Genomic DNA, 20768 nt, shown 5'->3' on the forward strand with positions numbered 1-20768 from the left:
TTGCTAAAATTTAGCTTTCTTTATTATCATGAGTAGAGCTGAGTAAGAAACGGTTTTCCCATCCTGTGACTATTTTCAAGTTTTTGAAAAGTTTTCCCATTGCACATTAGGATGAACCTGAGGCCTTTCAAATTATTTGCAAAAAAATGAAGGAAGGGAGTGCACTCAATTTAGAATAACACAGTGGATATGGCACTCAGCCAGGACCTAGGTTCCAGTCCCTGCTCCAGTGAATATTCCTTTATGCAAAGTGGTACAGCACTAACAGCAGAGGTTGAGAGCGTCAGAACCCTATCTAAGAATAGCCAATGGCCTGGTAGTTAGGACAGGTATGTACTTTTTGTATGTCAGATACATCTGTAAAAGATTTTGACTTTCTAATGCCAATCTCTTTAGGTCCTTATGCAGGTCAATCATAGTGTATATTTCAGATTCCTTATTTCTTGCATTACTGCTCATAGAGCTGATTGATTTGTCTCAATCAATAGTAATACATGATTTCTTTTCTTCTGACAGTTCCAAGTCATTCTCATTACAATGTAATCATTCAGCTACATTATTGAGTTCATCATTTCTTATCAAGATTGTGTTTTGGTTCTTCTCAAAGATGTCAACTGTAGATAACTGAAGCCCTAGGTTATCTGCCAGTAATTTGTACTCCAGCTTTGAATAATGTCCATTCACTCCAGTGTTTAACAAATGCCGTTCAGAAATATACTGTCATTTTACACTAAGACATTGGTACAAGTGAGCGGAGCATCAAGATCCCAATGTAAACCAAGGGAACCTGATTCTTCACTGCCTTACACCTTGTGTAATCTTTACACCTGTACAAAGTGGCTGCAAAACACAAGCTAGTGGCAAATAAGGCCTGATGTCAGTGGAGTTATACAAGTTATACAAGCTGCTATTCTTAAAAGGAGAATCAGATTCTAGAACTCCATTACATACCTAACCTACATGAGTGTAAAGTTTCCCAGAGCTCAAGAAAATCTATTTCAGTCTGCAGTTCTCTTTGGTGTTCCTTTTAGTTTAGGTTAGGTGTCTTTTTTGGCCTTTGCTAGTGTGGTTTGTTATCTACTCTTTGGGACCTTGGATCAGGAAAGCACTTAGGCCAGATCCAGAAAGGGACTTAGGTGCCTAAACCCCAGGTGTAGGTGCTACTACAGTCCACCAAACCCCTGCTTAGCTGCTGTCTAGCACTGTAGGCAGCTAAATTCACTTGGTACTAAACTTTTGCTGTAAAAGTCTCCTAGCTGCCTATGTTTCTGCTGCTGGGCATGCACACTGCTGACTCAGACAGTCTCTGGGTGCCTATCTCACACCTAAGCCCAAGCGAGATCCTCAGAACAAGTAAACATAGACGTTTCCCTGCCTACTTTGCCTGTGGGGCCCAATCTGGCAGGTATGTGCTGAGAATGCCTAAATCCTCACGAAACAGCCCAGGGTGGGGACTCAGGCTGCTTTATAATCTTCAGCCCAGTGGTTAGTGTGCTCACCTAGGATGGGGAAGACCCTAATTCAATTCTCCCCTTCCCTCCCCCCATCTGATAAGGAGACAGGATTTGAACAGGGGTTCCTTATCGCCCAGTTGAGTGCCCTATCACCGCACTACAGAGTCATTCTCACTCTTCCATGGGCTGAATTAATTTTATGTATTTAATATAAAGTGGAACAGCTTCAAGATGAGAGATTGAGAGAGCCCCTCATCAGAATATTGCGGAGTCCAGTGATTAAGGCAGAGTGGGGACTTAAACTGGGGTCTCCCACATACTGGGTGAGTATCCTAACCACAGGGTTAAAAATTATGAGGGAGATCCTCCTTTTCTGCCCCCCCCCCCCAGCCATTTTGTGTGGAGTTAACCAGATACCTAAGGCATCTGACCCCAGGAGAGAGGTTCCCAACAGTGGTTCCCAAACAGAGATAAACACCTAACTCCGTGAGAAGGGTGGGGATTAGGACACACTCATGGTAGCAGCATCTGCTATTCGTTAGCTTAGGCAGGGAGCTTCCTAGTGTGCTGTCTTTTGTGGATTCTCAGGCACATATCTCTCCCCATGCATTGTATGGGGAGCCTGAGTACCTAATTCAGGCTTTGTGGATTGCATTTTTCAAGGAGCCTAAAGTTTAAGCATTATGATGCTGACTGTCACAAGGCCTAAGATCCTTAGTGGATCCAGGCCTTAAGCACAAACATGATTTGAAGCATGTGGTTAAGTGTCATTAAATAAAATTGAAGCATGTACTTAAGTGCCTTTCTAAATAGAGTCATTTTCCTGAAATGGAGTCTGGAAGAGTTAAAGTGAATTTGTGTGATGAAATGCTGTCTCCATTGAACATAATGGGAGTGTTGCTATAGACATCAGCAGAGCCAGGATTTCACTCCTGAAATTTAACTCTTACCCCTACAATTAAGTCTAAAAGTTAATGTTCTACTGCAGAATACTTGTACAAAAGAAAGTATAACTAAATTATTTTTACATTTATTGCTGATACTTATCAAATGTTTTTATTTCAGCTTGGCCAAAGTAAGCAATCAAGTATAAGAAGCTCTGATGATCTCCATTTAAATAGCTTAAATAATCCTCCACGACAATACCAGGTAAAATGCACTTTAATACAAATTTGCACTGAAAAAGGAGTAAAACTGATCAGATTAAAGATTTAAGGACAAATTGTGATATTAGTTATGGTGTGAATCCGAAGTAAATCTACTGACTCAATGTAATTCCAGAATAATTGCATTGGCTGCATGATTACGGTAGAATTTTGTTTATTCTTGGCTTCCTAAATACTACATTTCTGAGTGGAATATTTTAAAAAGGGCTAAAATGAAGAACAATTTTAGTCAAACGGAAAGACTCAGATCTCAGTTACGCAGTGCAGATCAGGAGCAATTCTTTTTGGAAGAAATTCCAAGTCAAAAGCTATTGCAAATGATCATTCTGTGTTACAGTTCCTCTTTCTTATCACTCAAGAATTACAAATCACTTTATGCTTGGTTCCTAAAGTTCCATATGCTTATGGTATATTGTATGTATTCTTTGTCTCTCAAGGGGCCACATTTTGCCTTTGAGAGTGCACAGTGGGGAAGGGGAGGGTGTAAGGAGTCTCAGTCCAGTCCATGTAAATTTCAGAAATCATTGCATCCCCTGCACTTGGAGAAGCACAGAGACAGCTCCCTTCATATAGTGCCACAAAGGGGGCAGGAAAGGGACAAGTTGAACTGGCTGGCCAAGTGAGCAGAGGTACATCTACACTGCACACATCTTTTGACAACATTTAGGCAATGTCTTCACTGATGGTGGCAAATTGGTGAAGACCCGCTCAGTTGATCCAGAAATGGACGTATTAAGACCACTTCTCAAGTGGCATAGCACTGCATCGACAGGAACGCGATTCCCGTCGGCGCAGTGCAGTGAAGACGGCGTGCAGAAGTTGCCGGGAGTTACACAAGTTTTTTGCGTAGTTTGCGTAACTCCAGTCGACTGCCGCCGAATCTCCGAGGTAAGTGTAGACAAGCCCTTAGAGTATGTACCTGCATAGCTCCCCGATGAAATTATAAATAGCAATGTAGCTGGTGAGGCATGGCTTAGGTGAGGAAAAACATGCCCAAAAGATGTGGGTATGTATGTGAGTACATACCTATGTGCTCTCTATTCACCCAAGCCATGCCTCCCTATCTACACTGCTATTTTTAGTGTCCTGCTGCCTCCCTGCTGAGGGAGTCTTTTCCTGTGGACAGAAAAGGCTCCAGCAATGGGGATTGGGTGTTGCAGTGGGGAGGCAGCAGGGAAAAGATTGGGCAGGTCCCTGCTATGGAGGCTTCTGGAACTAAAGCATGAGCCTCTACTGCTTGAGCTAAAACACCAGGTGAGTTAGAACTGAGGCAGACTCATAAACCTGCATACCTGGTCTAGCCACTAGAGGAGGACAAAAGTCATACTGGATTAGCGTGGGTCACTGTTATACCACATGAAATTTTAGAACCAAGTGTTTCAGGGAATTTTCTCAGTCTTGAATTTAGAAACATAAATAATTAAGTAAAATGTAAAATTATATGGAAACAATGCATTTGTTGCCAAGTTATTTAGTAATTAGCACTGCTGATCAAAGTCTGCATTATCTCATAACTATGAGAGCATAATAGACTCAGTTGGTGTAAATCAGCCCCATAGAGTCTGGTTTTGCTTCATCTTCTTTTAATTGCAAATAAAATGTAATAAACTGTAGTATTAGTAAAATGTGTCCACTTTTGTCATTTTGCATTTATGCATTAATTTTCAGATCAATAGTCTAGATGAAAGCAGAGACTGACATGTTTCTTTTATATATAATAGGCCTTTAATCCTGGCAAATGCCATGGACTGGAGGAGTTAATGCAAGACTAAATGTAGAGTAGTGTTGACTGAGCACATGCCTTGGGATTTCAGAATCAATGCAAGGAAGTCCATCTTTGAAAACTCTAACTCTTTTCTCCTTCCCCACCCTAGAAGATAATGAAGCGTCTCATTAAAAGATATGTACTTAAAGCTCAGATAGACAAGGAGAATGATGAAGTCAATGAAGGTGAGTGTAGCACATTAATCAAGTCACAGTTTCATAGTTAATCACAGAAGCAACTTTAAAAAGGGAATGTTAACTTGTTGGAAGAGCATTTCCAAAACTTTTGGGGGGCAATCACATCTCAAAGACCCTGGATACATGGCAAAACAAAATATATCAGAACTAATAATAAGTTATTACATAATAAAAGTATAAAGTTAATGTGAGAGATTGAAGTTAAGAAAAAGACGTGTTTCTTGGATCTCTGCTTCCCACACCAGAGATTGTTTGCCTATCTATGACATGAACAAGGTAATAGGTGAGGTGATAGCTTTTATTGGGCCAACTTCTGTTGTTAAAAGGGACAAGATTGTGAGTTTCACAGAGCTCTTGCTCAGGTCTAGAGAAGGTAACCAGAGTGTGTAAGCTTACTACAAGGTGGTACAGATTAAATATAAGGGGTTCACATGTACTGTAGGAGACTACTTAAAATGAAGTTGGCAATTAAAGATTAGCAGGCAGGAGGGTGAGTTACAAATTGTTGTAATGAGCCATAAAACTAGTGTCTCTGTTACATCCAAGGTTTTTAGTGGCCAAGAGAGTTATGAATTTAAGTTCCCAGACTTGTCTTTTGAAGGTGTTGTGCAAGTTTCCTTTGAGATGAGAACTGAGAGGTCAGCTATTGAGTGATTGTTTTGTGTAAAGTGTTCACTCATAGGTGATAGGGTGTTTTTATCTTTTATCATTTTTTCTGTGTGAGTTCATTTGAGAGTATAGTGATTGTCTTTTTTTACCCACATAGTTGTTGTTGGGGAATTTGATGCACTGGATGAGGTAAATGACATATTGTGATGAGTCTGTTTAGGACCCAAGGAGCTTGAAAGTTGTGTTGCGGAGGTGTGATCATCATAGCAGTGGAGATATGACTGCAGATTTTGCATCTCTTGTTCTGGCAGGATCTGGTGCCATTTTGAGTTGTGTGTCCTGGGCTGTAGGGAGTTTGCTTCTGATGATAAGCTTGGCAAGGTTGTGGGGGGTTGTTTGAAGGCCAGAAGATGGAGTTCATGAAAGATTTCTTTCAGGGTTTTGTCCCAATCAAGTATGGGTTGGAATTGTTTTATGATACCCCATTTGGGCTGTAGTGTGGGATGACAAGTAGAGGTGACCACTTGGGGTGTGTGGTCAGTGGGTTTTTTTCCTGTATTGAAGCAGATTGTTCCAGGATATTTGAGTGTCCAGTTCTATGATGTGATCTACTTCTCTGGTGGAGTGTCCTTATTTAGTGAAGGTAATTTTAAGTGTGTTTAGATATTAATCCAGACTTTCTCTTCTGAGCAAATTCTGTGGTATCTGAATGTCTGGCTTTAGATAACAGATTTCTTGGTGTGTCTTGAGTGGTTGCTGGGTCTGTGGAGATAAGTGTAGTGATCCATGGGTTTTTTGTAAATAGTCATTTGTAGGGTTCCATTGTTGAAGCTGATTGTGATGTCTAGATGTTGTTGCTGGTGTATGAGTGTTCAAGAGTGTTTGATGGAAAGGTGGTGTTGTGGTAAAAATCTATAAGGGAATTTAGGTAACCTGGCCAGAAGATAAAAATATTACCAATATAACTCAGGTATATAGCTGGTTTTGTGGTGCATTTTTCCAGAAGTTATTCCTCAAGGTGGCCCTGGAAGAGGTTGGCGTTTTGGGGAGCCAACCTAGTACCCATGGCTGTTCCCACAGTTTTACAAAATATTTGTTGTTAAATGTAAACTTGTTGTGGGTGATGATGAAATGGATGAGTTTGGTGACATGTCTGAGGTGGATTTCTGAGCATTGTTCATTAGCTTGTAAATATTTGAGACAGGCAGTGATGCTATCGTGGTGAGGGATGTTGGTGTATAGGGAGGTGACGTCCATGGTAGTGAGGATGGTGTTCTAAGGAAGGTTGTTAATGATGTGGCGTTTCTGGAGGGAGTCGGTAGTGTCATGGAGGAAACTGGCCCATTGTGTGATGAGTGGTTTGAGAATGGTTTCTATGAGCTCTGATATTCCTTCAGTAAGAATGCCATGGCCTACACTGAAAACAACAATGAAAACATATCAAGAGTGTTGCCACTTCTACTAGTTGCTACACATTCCCCATATCTACGCGTTGTTAAAGATTCTCATGGAGCAGACAACATTTTCGTTCAGAGACTGTCTTGTGGATACCTCCCCTTGCATTCTTCATGGTCTGGACCATGTGTACACTTGTGGCAATGACAGTAATCACTTACAGGAGAAAGCAATACTGAGAAAGTATTTAAAAGATTTTACTTCTTTTAATGTGACTTAATGTGTCCAGCCAGCTCTCTACATACCACTAGCAAGTATGTTCTGCAGACCACCACAAAGAACTGCTGTCCTCCCCCTCTCCCTTCTCCATAGGTATACACTGGCTCTTCCATTCTGTGTGGAAAATTTCCCTTGCCTACTGGTAGCTGGCCAATTGCATATCTGGCTTATTTGCTCACTAAGCCCTGTTATATTTCTTTTTTTCCTTGACTCTATCTTCTTCCTTTCAGGCAGGCAGCTCGAAAGTTATAGTAGAGCGGTGCCTCTGTAATGAAGTGCTTTACCTGTGGTTCAGCAGGTGATGTAGATTAAGTCATGTGCAGAAGCTCAGCAATAGTCTAGCTCTTCAAGTGCCTGAGCCTATTTGCCAATGATTAAAAACATGGTTATAAATATTAGTCTGTCACCAAGTGCATCCCAGAGGGAGGAGAAAAAGGCTGGTTATCACTGAATCTTTTGGGGACCTACATTGAAAACCCTGCAGGCTTGTTACCCACGGATTCTAAACTACTGATATATTAATAGAATTCCAGTGTATTATGTTAGTTCTGAGCCAGGCTTCTCATTCTTTAGGCAGAAAACATCTATTTTCTAATAAATGGTGTTCAGTTTCTTATGCGCTAGGCTGGTTCAAAACTGCCCTTAAAAACGCCTGTTTTCTGATACGATGACACTGGTAGATTATTCATGAACATGCATTTGTGGAATTTGTTACAGTAATGTTAAATCAGGCATGTTTAAGTTGTGTGCATAACTTGATGTGTTTTTAAAAACATTTTTATTCCAGTTGAGTTAAAATCTGAAAAGTGGGCTATCCTTTCCCACAAAAGAACAACCCTTCCCAAAGAATTGCCTCTGATTAGAGAAAAACTTCACTGGCTTTCCTTGTGGAATTGCCCCCCATTCATTCTGTGAGTTTGCCTTCCCTCACAGGCCCCTGGAGAAAAAGCTGTTCCACCCACAAATTGAGCAGAATCAAGGGAATCTGTGGGAGGAAATGGGCTTCAGATGCCTCTGTGATCCCTGATACCACTCCCGGCTCCTTCGCAGCTTGCTTTGGCATTCCTAGCACCACCCCACCATGCTTCTTGGCCACTGCTACCCTCAGAGCCCTCATTTAAGGGTGATTCCTGTAAATGGAAGCAGGATTCATATACATGGAGCAGGTCCCTTCTCTGGAGGTATGATATGCCCCCTACAACTCCCTAATGCCTCATCCCAGACACCCTAACTCCCTGTTCCATCTCCTTATGTGGCTCCTGACCACATAGAGAGAGCCTCCTTTATAAACTCAGGAAAGGACACAGGGCCATGGAGGTAGCTGAATCTCCCACCCTTTCTGGTTGGGCAAAGGAAATCCATGCAGAGGATGGACTGGTGTTAAGTTACCATTACCATAACAACCTTGGTTACACTCTTTTTGTTTTGCTTCTTAACTTTTATCCTCTCTCCTAGGTGAGTTGAAGGAAATTAAACAGGACATCTCAAGTCTCCGTTATGAACTTCTTGAAGAAAAATCTCAGAACACAGAAGACCTGGCAGAACTCATTAGAAAGCTTGGGGAGAAACTTTCAGTTGAGACCAGAGAGGAAGAAAGCAGGAGTTAAGCAAAACATTTAAACAATGAAACAAAAAGTCAACAATCAACTTCAAGCCATATTTATTCTCCCTTAATTTTTCAAATTAAGTTCACATTTTTATAGCAGAACAAGAAATGAAGTTATTCAGTTCTTTAATGAAAAACTGCAGTTGGCTAACCCCTTATATCTGTGATTAACAAAAAATGTCATTTGAGAAAAGTTATTTATTTATTTTAAGCCCCCTGGAGAAAAATTCATTTTAGATTATTCAATGTGCAATTTACCTCTTTCCAAATATATCAATTAAGGCTTGAGAAGACCATCCATTAACAATTAAAACTGTTGGTTCTGTAAATCTAAACTCCTGATATCTTAACCACTTATTTTATTTTTTGTAGCCTTCCTTTCCTAAATTTGCATAAGTATAATTGAACGAAATGGAAGAGAAAAAGGCATATAGGACCTGGTCTAAAAACAACCCAAATTAAAATCCATTTATTTTTCAAAAGAATATGTTCCCAAGTAGGAAAAAAAGCCTTTCTGCACAGTTTGAAAATAAAATGTAAAGCCTTGAAAGTAATTTATTTTGAATATGTTTCCTTGTGGAGGTTTCTCATGACATCATGTGAAGTGCCTCTTTACCACTCATCCCACTATCTTTTCAACAAATCAGTACTGAGCTATCCTCCCAGGAAGCTGCGTTCCAGTGGGAGTGATTGCACTGAGAAAAGAACAATTTTTCACAAAGATTTATTGAAAAGCTATTGTTGAGGCCAGAAACAAAACCCCCAATCCAGATCCATCTGTCCCTTGGAGAAGTTCTGATCTGTTTACGACTTCTGAGCTTCCCCAATTTCTATAATGTCTAGAGCTATGCCATCAGCTGTGAACACTCCCAAACTTTAGCGGAGTTTGAATCCAGATCCTACTGTTTGCTGACACTTCCATCTAGGAAAGACCAACCCAAACTCCAGGTGCTAACCTCTATGAGTACTGGGAAGCTTTTGCATCTGGATATGAACATCTTAAACATTTAAATAATTTGTTTAAATAAGGGGGTTTTATATGGGCCCATTTCTAGCAAAAAAAAAAGAAAAAATAGTTTGACAATAATAGCTTTTAAATTAAACATTGTGGAGCATGTTTTTTATAGAAAGTATCAGAATCTAAACATCTCCATCTCTCCCATTTATACTGGATATTTAAACCTGTCATTGCCCAGGAAATTTGTTACAGATTATGATTTTAGATTCTAGCTGAGTGGGCTAAAAATAATTTTGTTGGTCAAATCATAATTCTTTTTGAAGGTGGATAAACTATAAGTACATGGAGGGGGCAGAATTTTTGTCTTTTCTGGAGTGTAACCCAAGTTGTTATTAAGGTCAGCATTCCTAAAGAATATCCACCTTGATCCATAAAAGTTCTATGATTCTGTGAAACTTGTTAGCCTTACCAGCTCAGCGAGTAATGTGGGAACAAACTATGTATTGCAGGCCTCAGGCTCAATGAACTCAGGGTTTAGAAACTTTAAAGGGCCTCTCTCAGGGAGGAGAGGGAAAATGAGGGTTTTAGAGGTGCCAGAACAGTGTAATTGGAATAATGCATGAAACCACAGTGGCTAAGAAAAAACTGAGGGAAACAAAATGGCCACATGATAAAAACTACGGGATACACAATGGCCACCTTTAACCTTAATCATTTGCCTTAGATAATTAAAAAGCATTATCTCATTATCTGCAGTATTCCCTATTGTGATTACAGGGAGTACTGCAAACACTGAGATGCCCTTGTTTATTTGTCTCAGGCTTTATGGCTAGTTTTTACATTGACCAGTGAACCTAAAGCAGTTAAGGGTTTAACTCCCATTAGAAGTCAATGGGAATTGGGCACATAACTCCTTTTATGCCCTTTAAAATTCCCTTCCTGTATAGTTAGGCCAAAATTAGACTTTGATTTTGGGTGTCCAATTTGAAACATTTTGGGCCTGGTTTTCAGAAATGATGCATGCTTCCACTCCAATGGGAACTCAAAGTGCTCAGCTCCTCTGAAAATCAGGCCTAAATTGTCCAAAGCACGTCACCAACATCAGCAAACTCTTTTGAAAATTTGTCCGCTAGAACTTTTAGGTAACAATTGCAACGGAATTCTCCTTTCAATATTAGAAAGTTCTTGATATTCTAATTTACAATTTGGATCCATAATCTATAATGTTAAATCATGGTTAAACTTTGGAACTGCATAAACCTAATGTGACGGAAATGTTTAGTAACATAGATAAAAAGGGGGAGGAGGGGAAAACAGTTACCATTTAAGTGAATATTTTTACTGAAGAGGTTAAATGGACACTGTGAATATGTTTAAGCCCAAATTTTAACTTTCCTTAAAACTTAAGTACATACTGTGTTTCATGAAGATATGCATATGGATTTTTTTTATTGGATGAGAATATTTTATATATGGTTATTACTTATGAAAGAATTTGTTAAATATATTGAAGCGGTCTAATGCCAAATGTAGCATGACAGACAATGTAGTAATTCAAATGAACACCATACCAAATACATTATGACATTATGTTGTCTGAACATGTTGGTCACTTTGGTTACTTTTGCTTTAAAACCAATGATAAGACAAATATGGCTGGAAGCTGTAATTCACTAGCAAAGAATTGTATTGTAAGTACTGCAACCCTGAAAACAGAATTCAAATATCCCCCAAAGGTTTTCCCTCAGAATAGCTCACCTGTTATACTAATCTGTTCTCCTGAGGTATGGGTCACTAGGGTGACTAAGGAATATTTTAGAGGACTTGGGTTCAGCCTTCCGATAAATGATTGACACAAGCAGTGTTCTTTCCAAAACAAAGCACCCTTCATTGGTACAAACACAAATCCCTAACACATCAACACCCCTTCTTGGTGCTATAAAACACAAATCCCTCATGAAAGCTAAAGAGCACCCCAAACCACATTGCCTTACCATTTGGAGTGATTCCGAGTGGCTGCACCCCACTTCAGGTGATCAGTCATCCACAGGTGGCTGACAGTTGTTGGTAACAATTTTTAGATGTTCTCCCTCTGGTTTCTCTTGCTCTTGGTCTTCTCTCTCTTACTAAACTAAATGAACAGTCTGCCTGGGCAAAGCAAATGAATGGACGAGACGGTCACTGATGCTCACTGTGTGTCTCCTTACATACTCTGCTGACAGACTTGATTGACAGTTATTTCACTTACTTTTGCTAATATTGTCCTGTCAGAGCACTGCAGAGTATATACCACATTGCAACATTGTTTCTAATGCACCCAACTTCATGCTCAACAATTACCTTGTTGGTTGCTATATTGCAACATCATTTTTAACATACTCAGTTTCATGATCAACATCTACCTCACCACAGCTTTTCCCTGCCAATTTTAGTGCTACATGACCAACCTGCTTTCAGCTAATGATGGAATGCTACCTTAGTGATGTACTTGCCTAACACAAAATGGAGGCAAGGAAACAAAATGGAGTCGCTCAAGTTCTCGGGTATCTCTATCAAAGTGATTCCAGTTAGTTCAATCACACGTGTCAAAAAGTGTTTCTTTTGATCAGTTTTTAATTTCCTACCTTTTAGTTTAATTGAGTATCCCCTTGTCCTTGGGTTATGAGACAAGAAGATAAGAGGTTCCCAGTCTTCCACTTCTATAGCATTCATTTTTTTATCACTTTCCTTACAATGTTTGCCTAAAACGGTATATTGATAAAATATGTAGAAATGTTTTAGGAATTCCAAATTAAATTAAAAGAAAAGTAATGGAGAAAAACTATCTATTAAGGTTGCCACCATGCTTCTGCATCAGCCCGTTGTGCGTAGGTACGAGGGGGCACTTAATGTATCCCTGGGCACTGCAAAATAGTAAATAATAATACAATAATCGGAGTCTTGGGATTCAAGGAATGCAGTGTCAGGTCCTGATTAAGGGCTTCAGGGTTAAGCTCACAGTTTTGAGCTCTCTAGGTTAGAAAACTCTGTACTCTCTAGGCCACACTCAATTTTGGGTTTGCCAGTGCAAATCAGTGGGACCTACAGGCTTCATGGACTAGAGCCACAAAGGTACGTAGGCACATAACTGCCATTTCAGATGCCTAAATCCAACATTTGTGCATCAACAAGATCCTCCAAACACCCACTTAGCTAGTGCTGCGAGACCCTGTAGGAGTGTAAATTTCCACCAGTGAGCATACACAAAACTGTCTAAGGGCTGATATTACCAAGCTGCAGAGCACCCTCGCTCATAGCAAAATCCTATTGAGATCTCAAAGTAGGCGTTCCCCCAGCTATCTAACCTCCAGGTAGGTCTCCCCTCAGCATGCTTAACCCTCATAAAAGATAGCCAGAGATGACCAGACTGGGAATTTTGAGGCTGAGGTGTGAGAGTGTCCCAGCATACCCCAAAGCCCAATGGTTAGTGTTATATTTGGACCTAGCAGTGAAGGAGATAGACACAGGGGGAGCTGATTTCAACACAGTTATCTGCTGTGGTGACTTTATTGTTCTTGCAACAAATATGAACAAATGGAATTCAGGCTCAGTTCTGAGTACAGAGTGGCCCACCATAGAAAGGGGCAGGACATCACAGTTAGGTCATTCACCTGAGATGTGGGAGACCTGTTCTCAGACTGGCCTGATTTGAAATTGGGTCCCCTATCTTCCACATGAGTAACCTAATCACCAGGATATTGGGTATTCTGAGGTGGGGCTCTCTCAGTTTCTCCTGTTGAAGCTGTTCCACTTTGTATAAATATTTACATATGAATTGGGCCAGAAAGAGATTGACTTTATAGCCCAGTAGTTAGAGCAGTTACCTGGGATATGAACCTCAAATTTCTTCTCCAAATCAGGCAGAGCAGCAATTTGAAAACAGGTAAGTGCTCTGATCACTAGGCTTTTGGCTGATATGAGATGGGTCTCTTGTTTTTCATGAGAAAGGGCTGAGCTGCCTTAGGCACCTAACTCCAGGAGAGGGTTCACGTCCATGAATCCTGAGCAAACCCTAACAGCCTATGAGGGATGGGGCTTAGGCCCTGTTCCTTTTCTCACCATTTCTTATTTGGCTAACTTAGGTGGCTCCCAACACACCGTGCTGGCTTCCGTGAATCCCATTTTTAGGTGCATAACTCTCCCCATGAATTTTATGGGGAGCCTGATTGCCTGACTCAGGGCTGTGAATTCTGCTGGGCAGCTGGGCATTTAGTAGTTAGAAGTTACAATGTTCCCTCACACAACAGAACATATGCCCAAAATATATTGAAGCAGTACAAGCCAGCCCACACCCTGCTTTTCTTGGGCATCCTAGAACAAGCCAATGTAGGCCCACCCAAGGAAGGGCCAGCATTATGATTCAGCACATCACCCATGGAGGCTGCCTAAGAAAATTTGTTCTGGAGTCCCAGTCAGCATTAAAAATTACTCTCCTCTGGCAGAACTGCTGTGGGTGGGCAGCAGTGAAAATCCCCTTCAGCTGCATCTTTCCCCAGGGTGAAAGAGGGAGCAAACTGCACTCCTTGAACCCAAGGAGAGTTCTTGTGGCCAGTAGCTTATGGCTGGTAAGCCAGGATCTTTAATGTGAAAAAGTCTGAATTGGCTCTAGCAATTTGCATACTGAGATTTAGCTCACCACAACTTAAAATGTGTTCAATATTAAGCTCTCTCAACCAGCATTTACAGTATACAGAGAGATCCTGGCAGAACTTTAACTAGAGCAGCTGTATCATATAATTTCACTAAGTGAACATTCTTGTACCTATATGCATTGTCCCAGCTGATAGTTTAGTCAAATGAAATTTTGCATTTACATCTCATAGATTTCCCTGAAGCTTAAAATTTGTAGCTGGATGTTGTAATTAAGACATTGTAGACTACATGATTTGCCAGCATGCTGATACACAACAGAAGTGTAAAATTGCTCGTTTGCTATTTAAATATTTAATGGCTTTTTAATTCAGTAGGAAATACCCAATTGAATAACATTTCTTGCTCATAAATGGTCCCTTTCCTGCTTAATTTTTAATATGGCCTGTGGAAAACATAACTGACAAATTAGAAAGCTTTTCTTTTGGAAAAACACTTCCACTTAAGGAGATCAGACCAAAAGGCTGCTGGTGTGAGACTAAACCTTGAATTGCATTTAAAAGTTATGTCACCATAGCTTCATTGATCAAGGTTGTGAAAAAAATCAAACCCTTGAATGACACAGCTAAACCAATTTAATCCTCAATGTAGCACAGCAACATCGACAGAAGCATGCTTCTGTAAATAGTGCTAATTTTGTTCAGGGAGGTGATATTCCTACACCAACAGAAAATCCCTTGTAGGCTGCACCTATACTATGGGGTTGTACGCTGTAGCTATGCTGGTACAGTCTCCATAGTGTAGGCACTGTCTGAAAGACAATCTTTATTTCCCATAAAAATGGAAGGTATTAGTTCATTAAAGGATCAGTACCCTATAGTGACTACAGTCTGACAAATGGTACTGTGTAGCATCCATAGCCTGTTCCTCATTAGCTAAATGACCATTTGGTGTTCTTGGTCCCATCATTGTAAACCACAACCTATTCTTTTTCTGGTATTGTTACCCTGTTTGGTTTGGTTTTGGTTTTTCATAATTCCCAAATACATGTATTGCAATGCCTTATATCTCCAGTCAATTGTATTTTAGTAGCATCATATTTTGCTTTAACCTTTTCAATATTTGGTGATTCAGCTGCCTGACATTTACTCTTTGCTCCTTCTTTAATCAATAGGGAGCCAATCAAAATAACTGAAAAAAGGTCATATTGTACAGTGGGCTACTTCATTTCATGGGATAAATCACTATTACTCTTAATGGTCATATTTTAGCACTTGCCTAGGTCTTGAGATTTTATAAACATCAATGACCAAGTTCTGTTAGCTTTGCTCACAGTGTTAGCACCTTGTTATGCCCAGGGAGTGAGATACTATTCACTATGTGAAAGGCTAGCAGAATCTGGTGCTAACTAACTAATCCTCAGACAGCATCCTTGCTATTCTTATCCTTCATTTTATAGCTTTTTTTAAATACGATCAGCTGACAAAAATGGATCCATTCTGATGACAAGGCTTTAAAGAGATGGAAAAGTTATAAACTCATCGACATCAGCAATTTCATGTCTGTGGAGCTGTGCTCCCAGTCAAAACTCCAGGCTCAAACATCCTCTGACTTTGGGGGAAGTTCAGATCTGTATGAAGGCTTTGTGGCTCGTGCCCATCTCTTATCACTAGCTCTTATATATAAAATTATGTCACTTATAGAGGTTACATGATGTAGTCTGTCTATATGCTAACTTTTCACTGCTAGGGGGCTTCATACAAAACCTTCTTTAGGTCCATATGTAGCACAAATATCACTATACGCAAAAGCAGCTGAGCACTTGGATAACAAGGAATTAAAAATCAGGGGCACTGGCGAAGCTGTGTGGATTAACCTGCATAGCAGGTGCTTCTAGCCAGTGATGTCTTTGCTTGTCACTTTCATCAACCAAGTGAACGCAAACACCAGTTTTTAAAAAGTAACGTTAAAAAGATTAAACCAGATAGAAAAATGAATGTTAGACAGGACCATCTAACTGCAAGTGAATCCTTTCTAGTGACAGCCTGGGGGGAAGGAAGCATTGTTTTCACTCCTGGTAAATTGTAGTGCTTGTGAAAGTGAGATTCTAACAGCAATTGCTAAAGCTAAGGGTACAGCTACACTGCAAATGACGGTGTGATTGTAGCACAAGTAGGCAAGAATAGTGAAGTCATAACAGCATGGACATCAGTCCTGGCCAGCTACCCAAATACATACCCAAGGTCTCAGCAGATTTGTACTGCGATGACTAGCCCACGCTGAAGTCTATGCCAAAACCACGTCTATTGTTACTCACTATAATCACCTTCATCTGCAGTGTAGATGTACCTTTGAGTGATAGGTGCTATTAAGCCTTTGGACCCCACAAGGGGGCCTTGGGTGTCTGATTACCTCTAATAAAGGTTGGCAATATCTGCCATGGAAAGTCGGATGCTAGGACCTAGAAGAGATCCCTCAGGAGCTGAAGGGAAAGAGCAGAACAGCTGTATGTAATTATTCAAAAAGCACACGTAAAGAGACAGTTGCCTAAGAAGGCTGCTGATTATAGGAGAAAACTGCTCTCTGCTCCTTGATGATTTTGGTACAAGCATATGTATTTTTGTTTGCTTGTTTTGCATTGTGAAACTTGTTTGAATAAGCAGCCTAAGGAACTAAGAAAAGAGAGATATCTAATTCTATAGAAAAGGGGGTCTACTGTTGCTTATGGAAAGGACTTTGGAGGTGGGGACAGCCATATCTATATCCAAAATGGAATAATCCCTTGGAACAGTGAAGGAACATGAAGAGTTAATGAGTGTATGGCTTCATTTAAACTTGCATGCATGCCCCAGTACTTTTCCATTTATTGTTAGCACATGTCCCTTGTACCCACAAAGTGTCCACATATGCTGCTGTAGCAAGGCGCTGTGGCCTTCCTTGGAACCTGGGCCCGAGGAAGGGTCGCGACGCCCTGGGCTGGGCAGAACAGGGCCCTACAGGCCAAACTGCCCAGCAACAGAGGGGTGGAGCCAAGGCAGGAAGAGGAACTATAAAAGGCCGGAGACAGATGTGTCTTCCCAGAGGCTGCAGCCTAGGCCTGACTGAGACCCAGTGGCTGTTTGGAGCAACCGTCCCACCGAGCAGAGCATCCAGAACCTGCCCGGATTGCTGGGCCCTAGTGACTGGAGAGGGCCGCCAAGCCTTAGTGATTGGACAAGGCCACCGAGCCCTAGTGATTGGGTGAGGCTGCCAGGCCCTAGTAGCTGGAACGAGCCACCTGAGACTACTGGGTTGGAATACCCCCTGAGGCTGGCCCTGATCTGGAGGAGCTGCCTGATGCTGGAGGATCCTGGGAGCTGAGGGAACCCTGTGGACCAAAGGAACCTCTGGGACCTGGAGGAGCTGCCCTCCGCTGACGACACAGAGGAGTTCCCGGACCTGCTGCCGGTCGACGGTGAGGGACTTGTGGGACTGACACTCGCCTTCTACCCCAGCGACCCGGAAGGAGACTGCTCTCTTCAGGTACCAGGGGACAGGTTGGAAGGAAGTGGCCCAGGGACAGCCAACTAGCAAGTGGCTGAGTCAGGGCTAAACCCCGACAGCGTGTTATGGTTGGATCCCCACTGACTCGATGGCAAATGGCTTTGCCACTGATAGGGCCCTGGGCTGGGACGCAGTGGAGTCGGGTGGGCATGCATCCCCCTCTCCCCTTCCCTAACCACCCCGGGAGTGCCTTATGCTCTCGGAGCTTGCATTACTGAGGATATCGAGCGCTGCCTGCCCCACCCTGCCTGAGGACCAGGCACCAGACTGCTTTACCAGCCCTGCCTGTAGGAAGGCTGGGTCAATAGACTGCTTTGTCTGCCTCGCCCTGCCTGAGGACCAGACCGCTTGCTAGCCCACCCTGCTGGGGGCCAAGGCTAAAGACTGTAAACGGGCACCGTTTATTCCCCTAAAGGAAGGCACTGTGGCCTTCCTCGGAGCCTGGGCCTAAGAAAGGGTCATGACGCCCCGGCTGGACCATGCCACCAGCTTAACCTGGGCATGGCATGAGTACACGCTGTGTATACGCATATACCCACATCCATAATACCCCTTTTGAGTATGTGACATCAGTGCTACCATTTCAGGGCTAGTATCCCAGAGTTCTGTGAGTCACAGGAGACACTCTAGGAACTGCTTTACTGTGTTTTGCTGGTACTATATGCAGCTTCCACACATTTGGCAACAGCACCTCCTCCTCATGTCTCCCTTCTGCCAAAGTGCATGGAAGACATGGAGCAAGTCCATTACAATGTGGGTCTGCTTCTGCTGCTGTTCATGGGACAAATATCCATGTGGTGCAGGACCAGATACTGGATAGAATGGATCCAGAAATATTTTAGATGCCAAAGATGGCTGAAAGAGATGGTGAATTAAAATCTACTGGGGTCCCATGGAACAGATATGTTGAATGCTGGGATTGCAATACTATGCCCATGAGTGGACCGTTGCTTCTGGGCCCAAAGAACCAGCATAGGGTGATGGGATCACATCATCTTGGAACCTGGGATGATGACCAGTGGCTGCATAATTTCTGAATGAGGAAGCAGAGTTGTGCAAAGAACTTACACCAGTGCCAGACCACTTGTTTTCAGAAACCTATACGGGTACAGAAGTGGGTGGATATTGCCTTTTGGAAGCTGGCAGCATCTAACAGCTACCAGTCCATTAACAACGATTTTAGGGTTAGGAAGTCAACTGTCGGGGTGTTGGTTGTACAAGTTTGGCATGCTATCAATACTGACATCTTCCCACAGGTGGTTATCCTAACCCAAGCCCCTGAAATTATAGCTAGGTTTCAAAGAATGGGGTTTCTAAACTGTTCAGGGGCCATTGATGGAACACACATCCCAACACTTTTCCCATTGAAAGGGGCCAGTGAATCTATGAACTGAAAAGGTTTCTATTCACTCATTCTCCAAGGCTTAGTGGACCACAATCATGAACACCATGTTGGACACACAGGAAGGATCATGACTCCATAGTGCTGAAGACACCAGGATTTATCTGAGAAGGAAAGAAATTTCTTTATTCCTTTGAAACTAAGTGGTTCTGTATGGTATTTCTGTTCTGACAGGTATTATGGAGGACCCTGCATACTCACTCCTAGTATGGCTCATGGAGATGTACCCCAAAATTGCCAAACCAAGAAAAAGGGAATTAAACTACAGACTGAGTAGCTGCAGAAAGGTGGTGGAGTGCACTTTTGGGCTGCTGAAAGCTTGTTGGTGATGCCTACAAACCCATCTGGATGCCAATGTGGCCAACATGGTTCACATAATTGTGGTGTGCAGTGCCTTGCACAACATGTGAGGCTAAGAATAATACTTCAGGAGCAAGTGGGCACAGAACAGATCTGGTTTACAAACCAAGTACAGGCAGCCAGATCACCCATGTATCCACTGCTCTTGGTTCCCAGCAGGCAAGGGAAATTCATGATGCTATTTGTTTGAAAATCATGAAGTAGCAGGGATCCAGAAGGTGATTTTGGGCTGTGCTGAGGGACGCCATGGAAGTCAATGGTGCTGCTGGAAAAGCTTTATACACCATTATCACACACCTCAGTGGGTTTCGATCTCTGGCTGCCAATGTTAAAGCAGACAATTGTGTGAGGGGCCCTCCACAAAGTTAACACCTTTGGTTGTGATTTTGTGCTGTGAAGGGTGTTCATGCAATTTAATGCCAGCATTGAACAATGTTTTTGTTATGTGTTAACAGCTCTGTTCAAGTGTGCTTTATAGGAAGCACTTAATCAATCAGGCTTCAGGCATGTATCACTGGAACAAGAGGAAATATTTGCAGGAAGGATGTGTGTGGGGCTCCATTGTAAAACTTACCAGACTCAGGTTCTGATTCCTGCAGCAGCTCTGGGTCCCCCTCATGCTCCTTGCAGGGCAGGAGGGCTTCCTCAACTGGGTCCTCTGGGTAGAGGTGAGACTCACATGCTCCTCTTCCTCTGGGTTGCCTGGGGCTTCCTCAGCGGTCTCCATTGACTCCTCTCCCTGTGCTTCATCTGCATTGAGGAGGGAGTCCTGAGTCACTTCAGGCTCCATGCTTGCAGTCCTGGAGAGGACCTAGTCCAGCTCATCGTAGCAGGGGCATGTGAGATATTCCCTCCTGGAGTGACTTTTTGAGACCTTTATTACAGGAGCCTCAGGTGCTTCATGAACTCCCAGCACTGGGACAGAATCTGGTGAATGCTTGCCTTTTCCAGCCTCCGTTAAATCTCCTGGTAGATGTGTATGTTCCTGCCTCTCTGGATGAAGTCATGGAGGACTGCACCCCAGACTTCTGCTCTCAGATCTAGGCCCTGAAGCTCACCAACAACATATCTACCTCCATTTGAGTTAAGAAGAGCACTACTGCAGCAACCGTGGCTTAAAGATATGTAGGTCACACAAACAGCAGCCATTTTCATGGGCAGAGCACAAGCCACCTATCAATCCCTAGATGACAAATTAGCTTGGGACTAACTAAGAATGTCTGTCTTAAGGCTGCTACTCTGGAGCATTTGGGACCTCTCCCAAGAATTATTGATGTAAATTTTGGAAGGAACATTCTTACCTAGGACTTTTATCCTGTGTTCTGGCCCAGCACCTACAGTAGTGTGGCACTTAGTAGCACCAACCCAAGACCCAGTCATTTAAGAATGTAGTGTACACCATCAC

General features: G+C 42.2%; 1 protein-coding gene across 1 annotated transcript in view; it reads left to right on the forward strand.

The window, feature by feature from the left end:
• Window positions 1-11119, forward strand: part of TRPC6 (transient receptor potential cation channel subfamily C member 6) — a 121609-nt gene extending 110490 nt beyond the window's left edge. Inside the window, exons 10-12 of the mRNA XM_067567501.1 lie at window positions 2520-2603; window positions 4495-4570; window positions 8321-11119. Of these exons, the coding sequence (XP_067423602.1) occupies window positions 2520-2603; window positions 4495-4570; window positions 8321-8472 (312 nt within the window). The 3' untranslated portion in view covers window positions 8473-11119. The remainder of the gene's footprint in view (window positions 1-2519; window positions 2604-4494; window positions 4571-8320) is intronic.
• Window positions 11120-20768: the final 9649 nt, after the last annotated feature.

Source organism: Emydura macquarii, unplaced genomic scaffold, assembly GCF_026122565.2.
Source record: "Emydura macquarii macquarii isolate MOO-44397 ecotype Brisbane River unplaced genomic scaffold, CSIRO-AGI_Emac_v2 contig_318, whole genome shotgun sequence".
In the NCBI taxonomy this organism is placed as follows: Eukaryota; Metazoa; Chordata; order Testudines; family Chelidae; genus Emydura; species Emydura macquarii.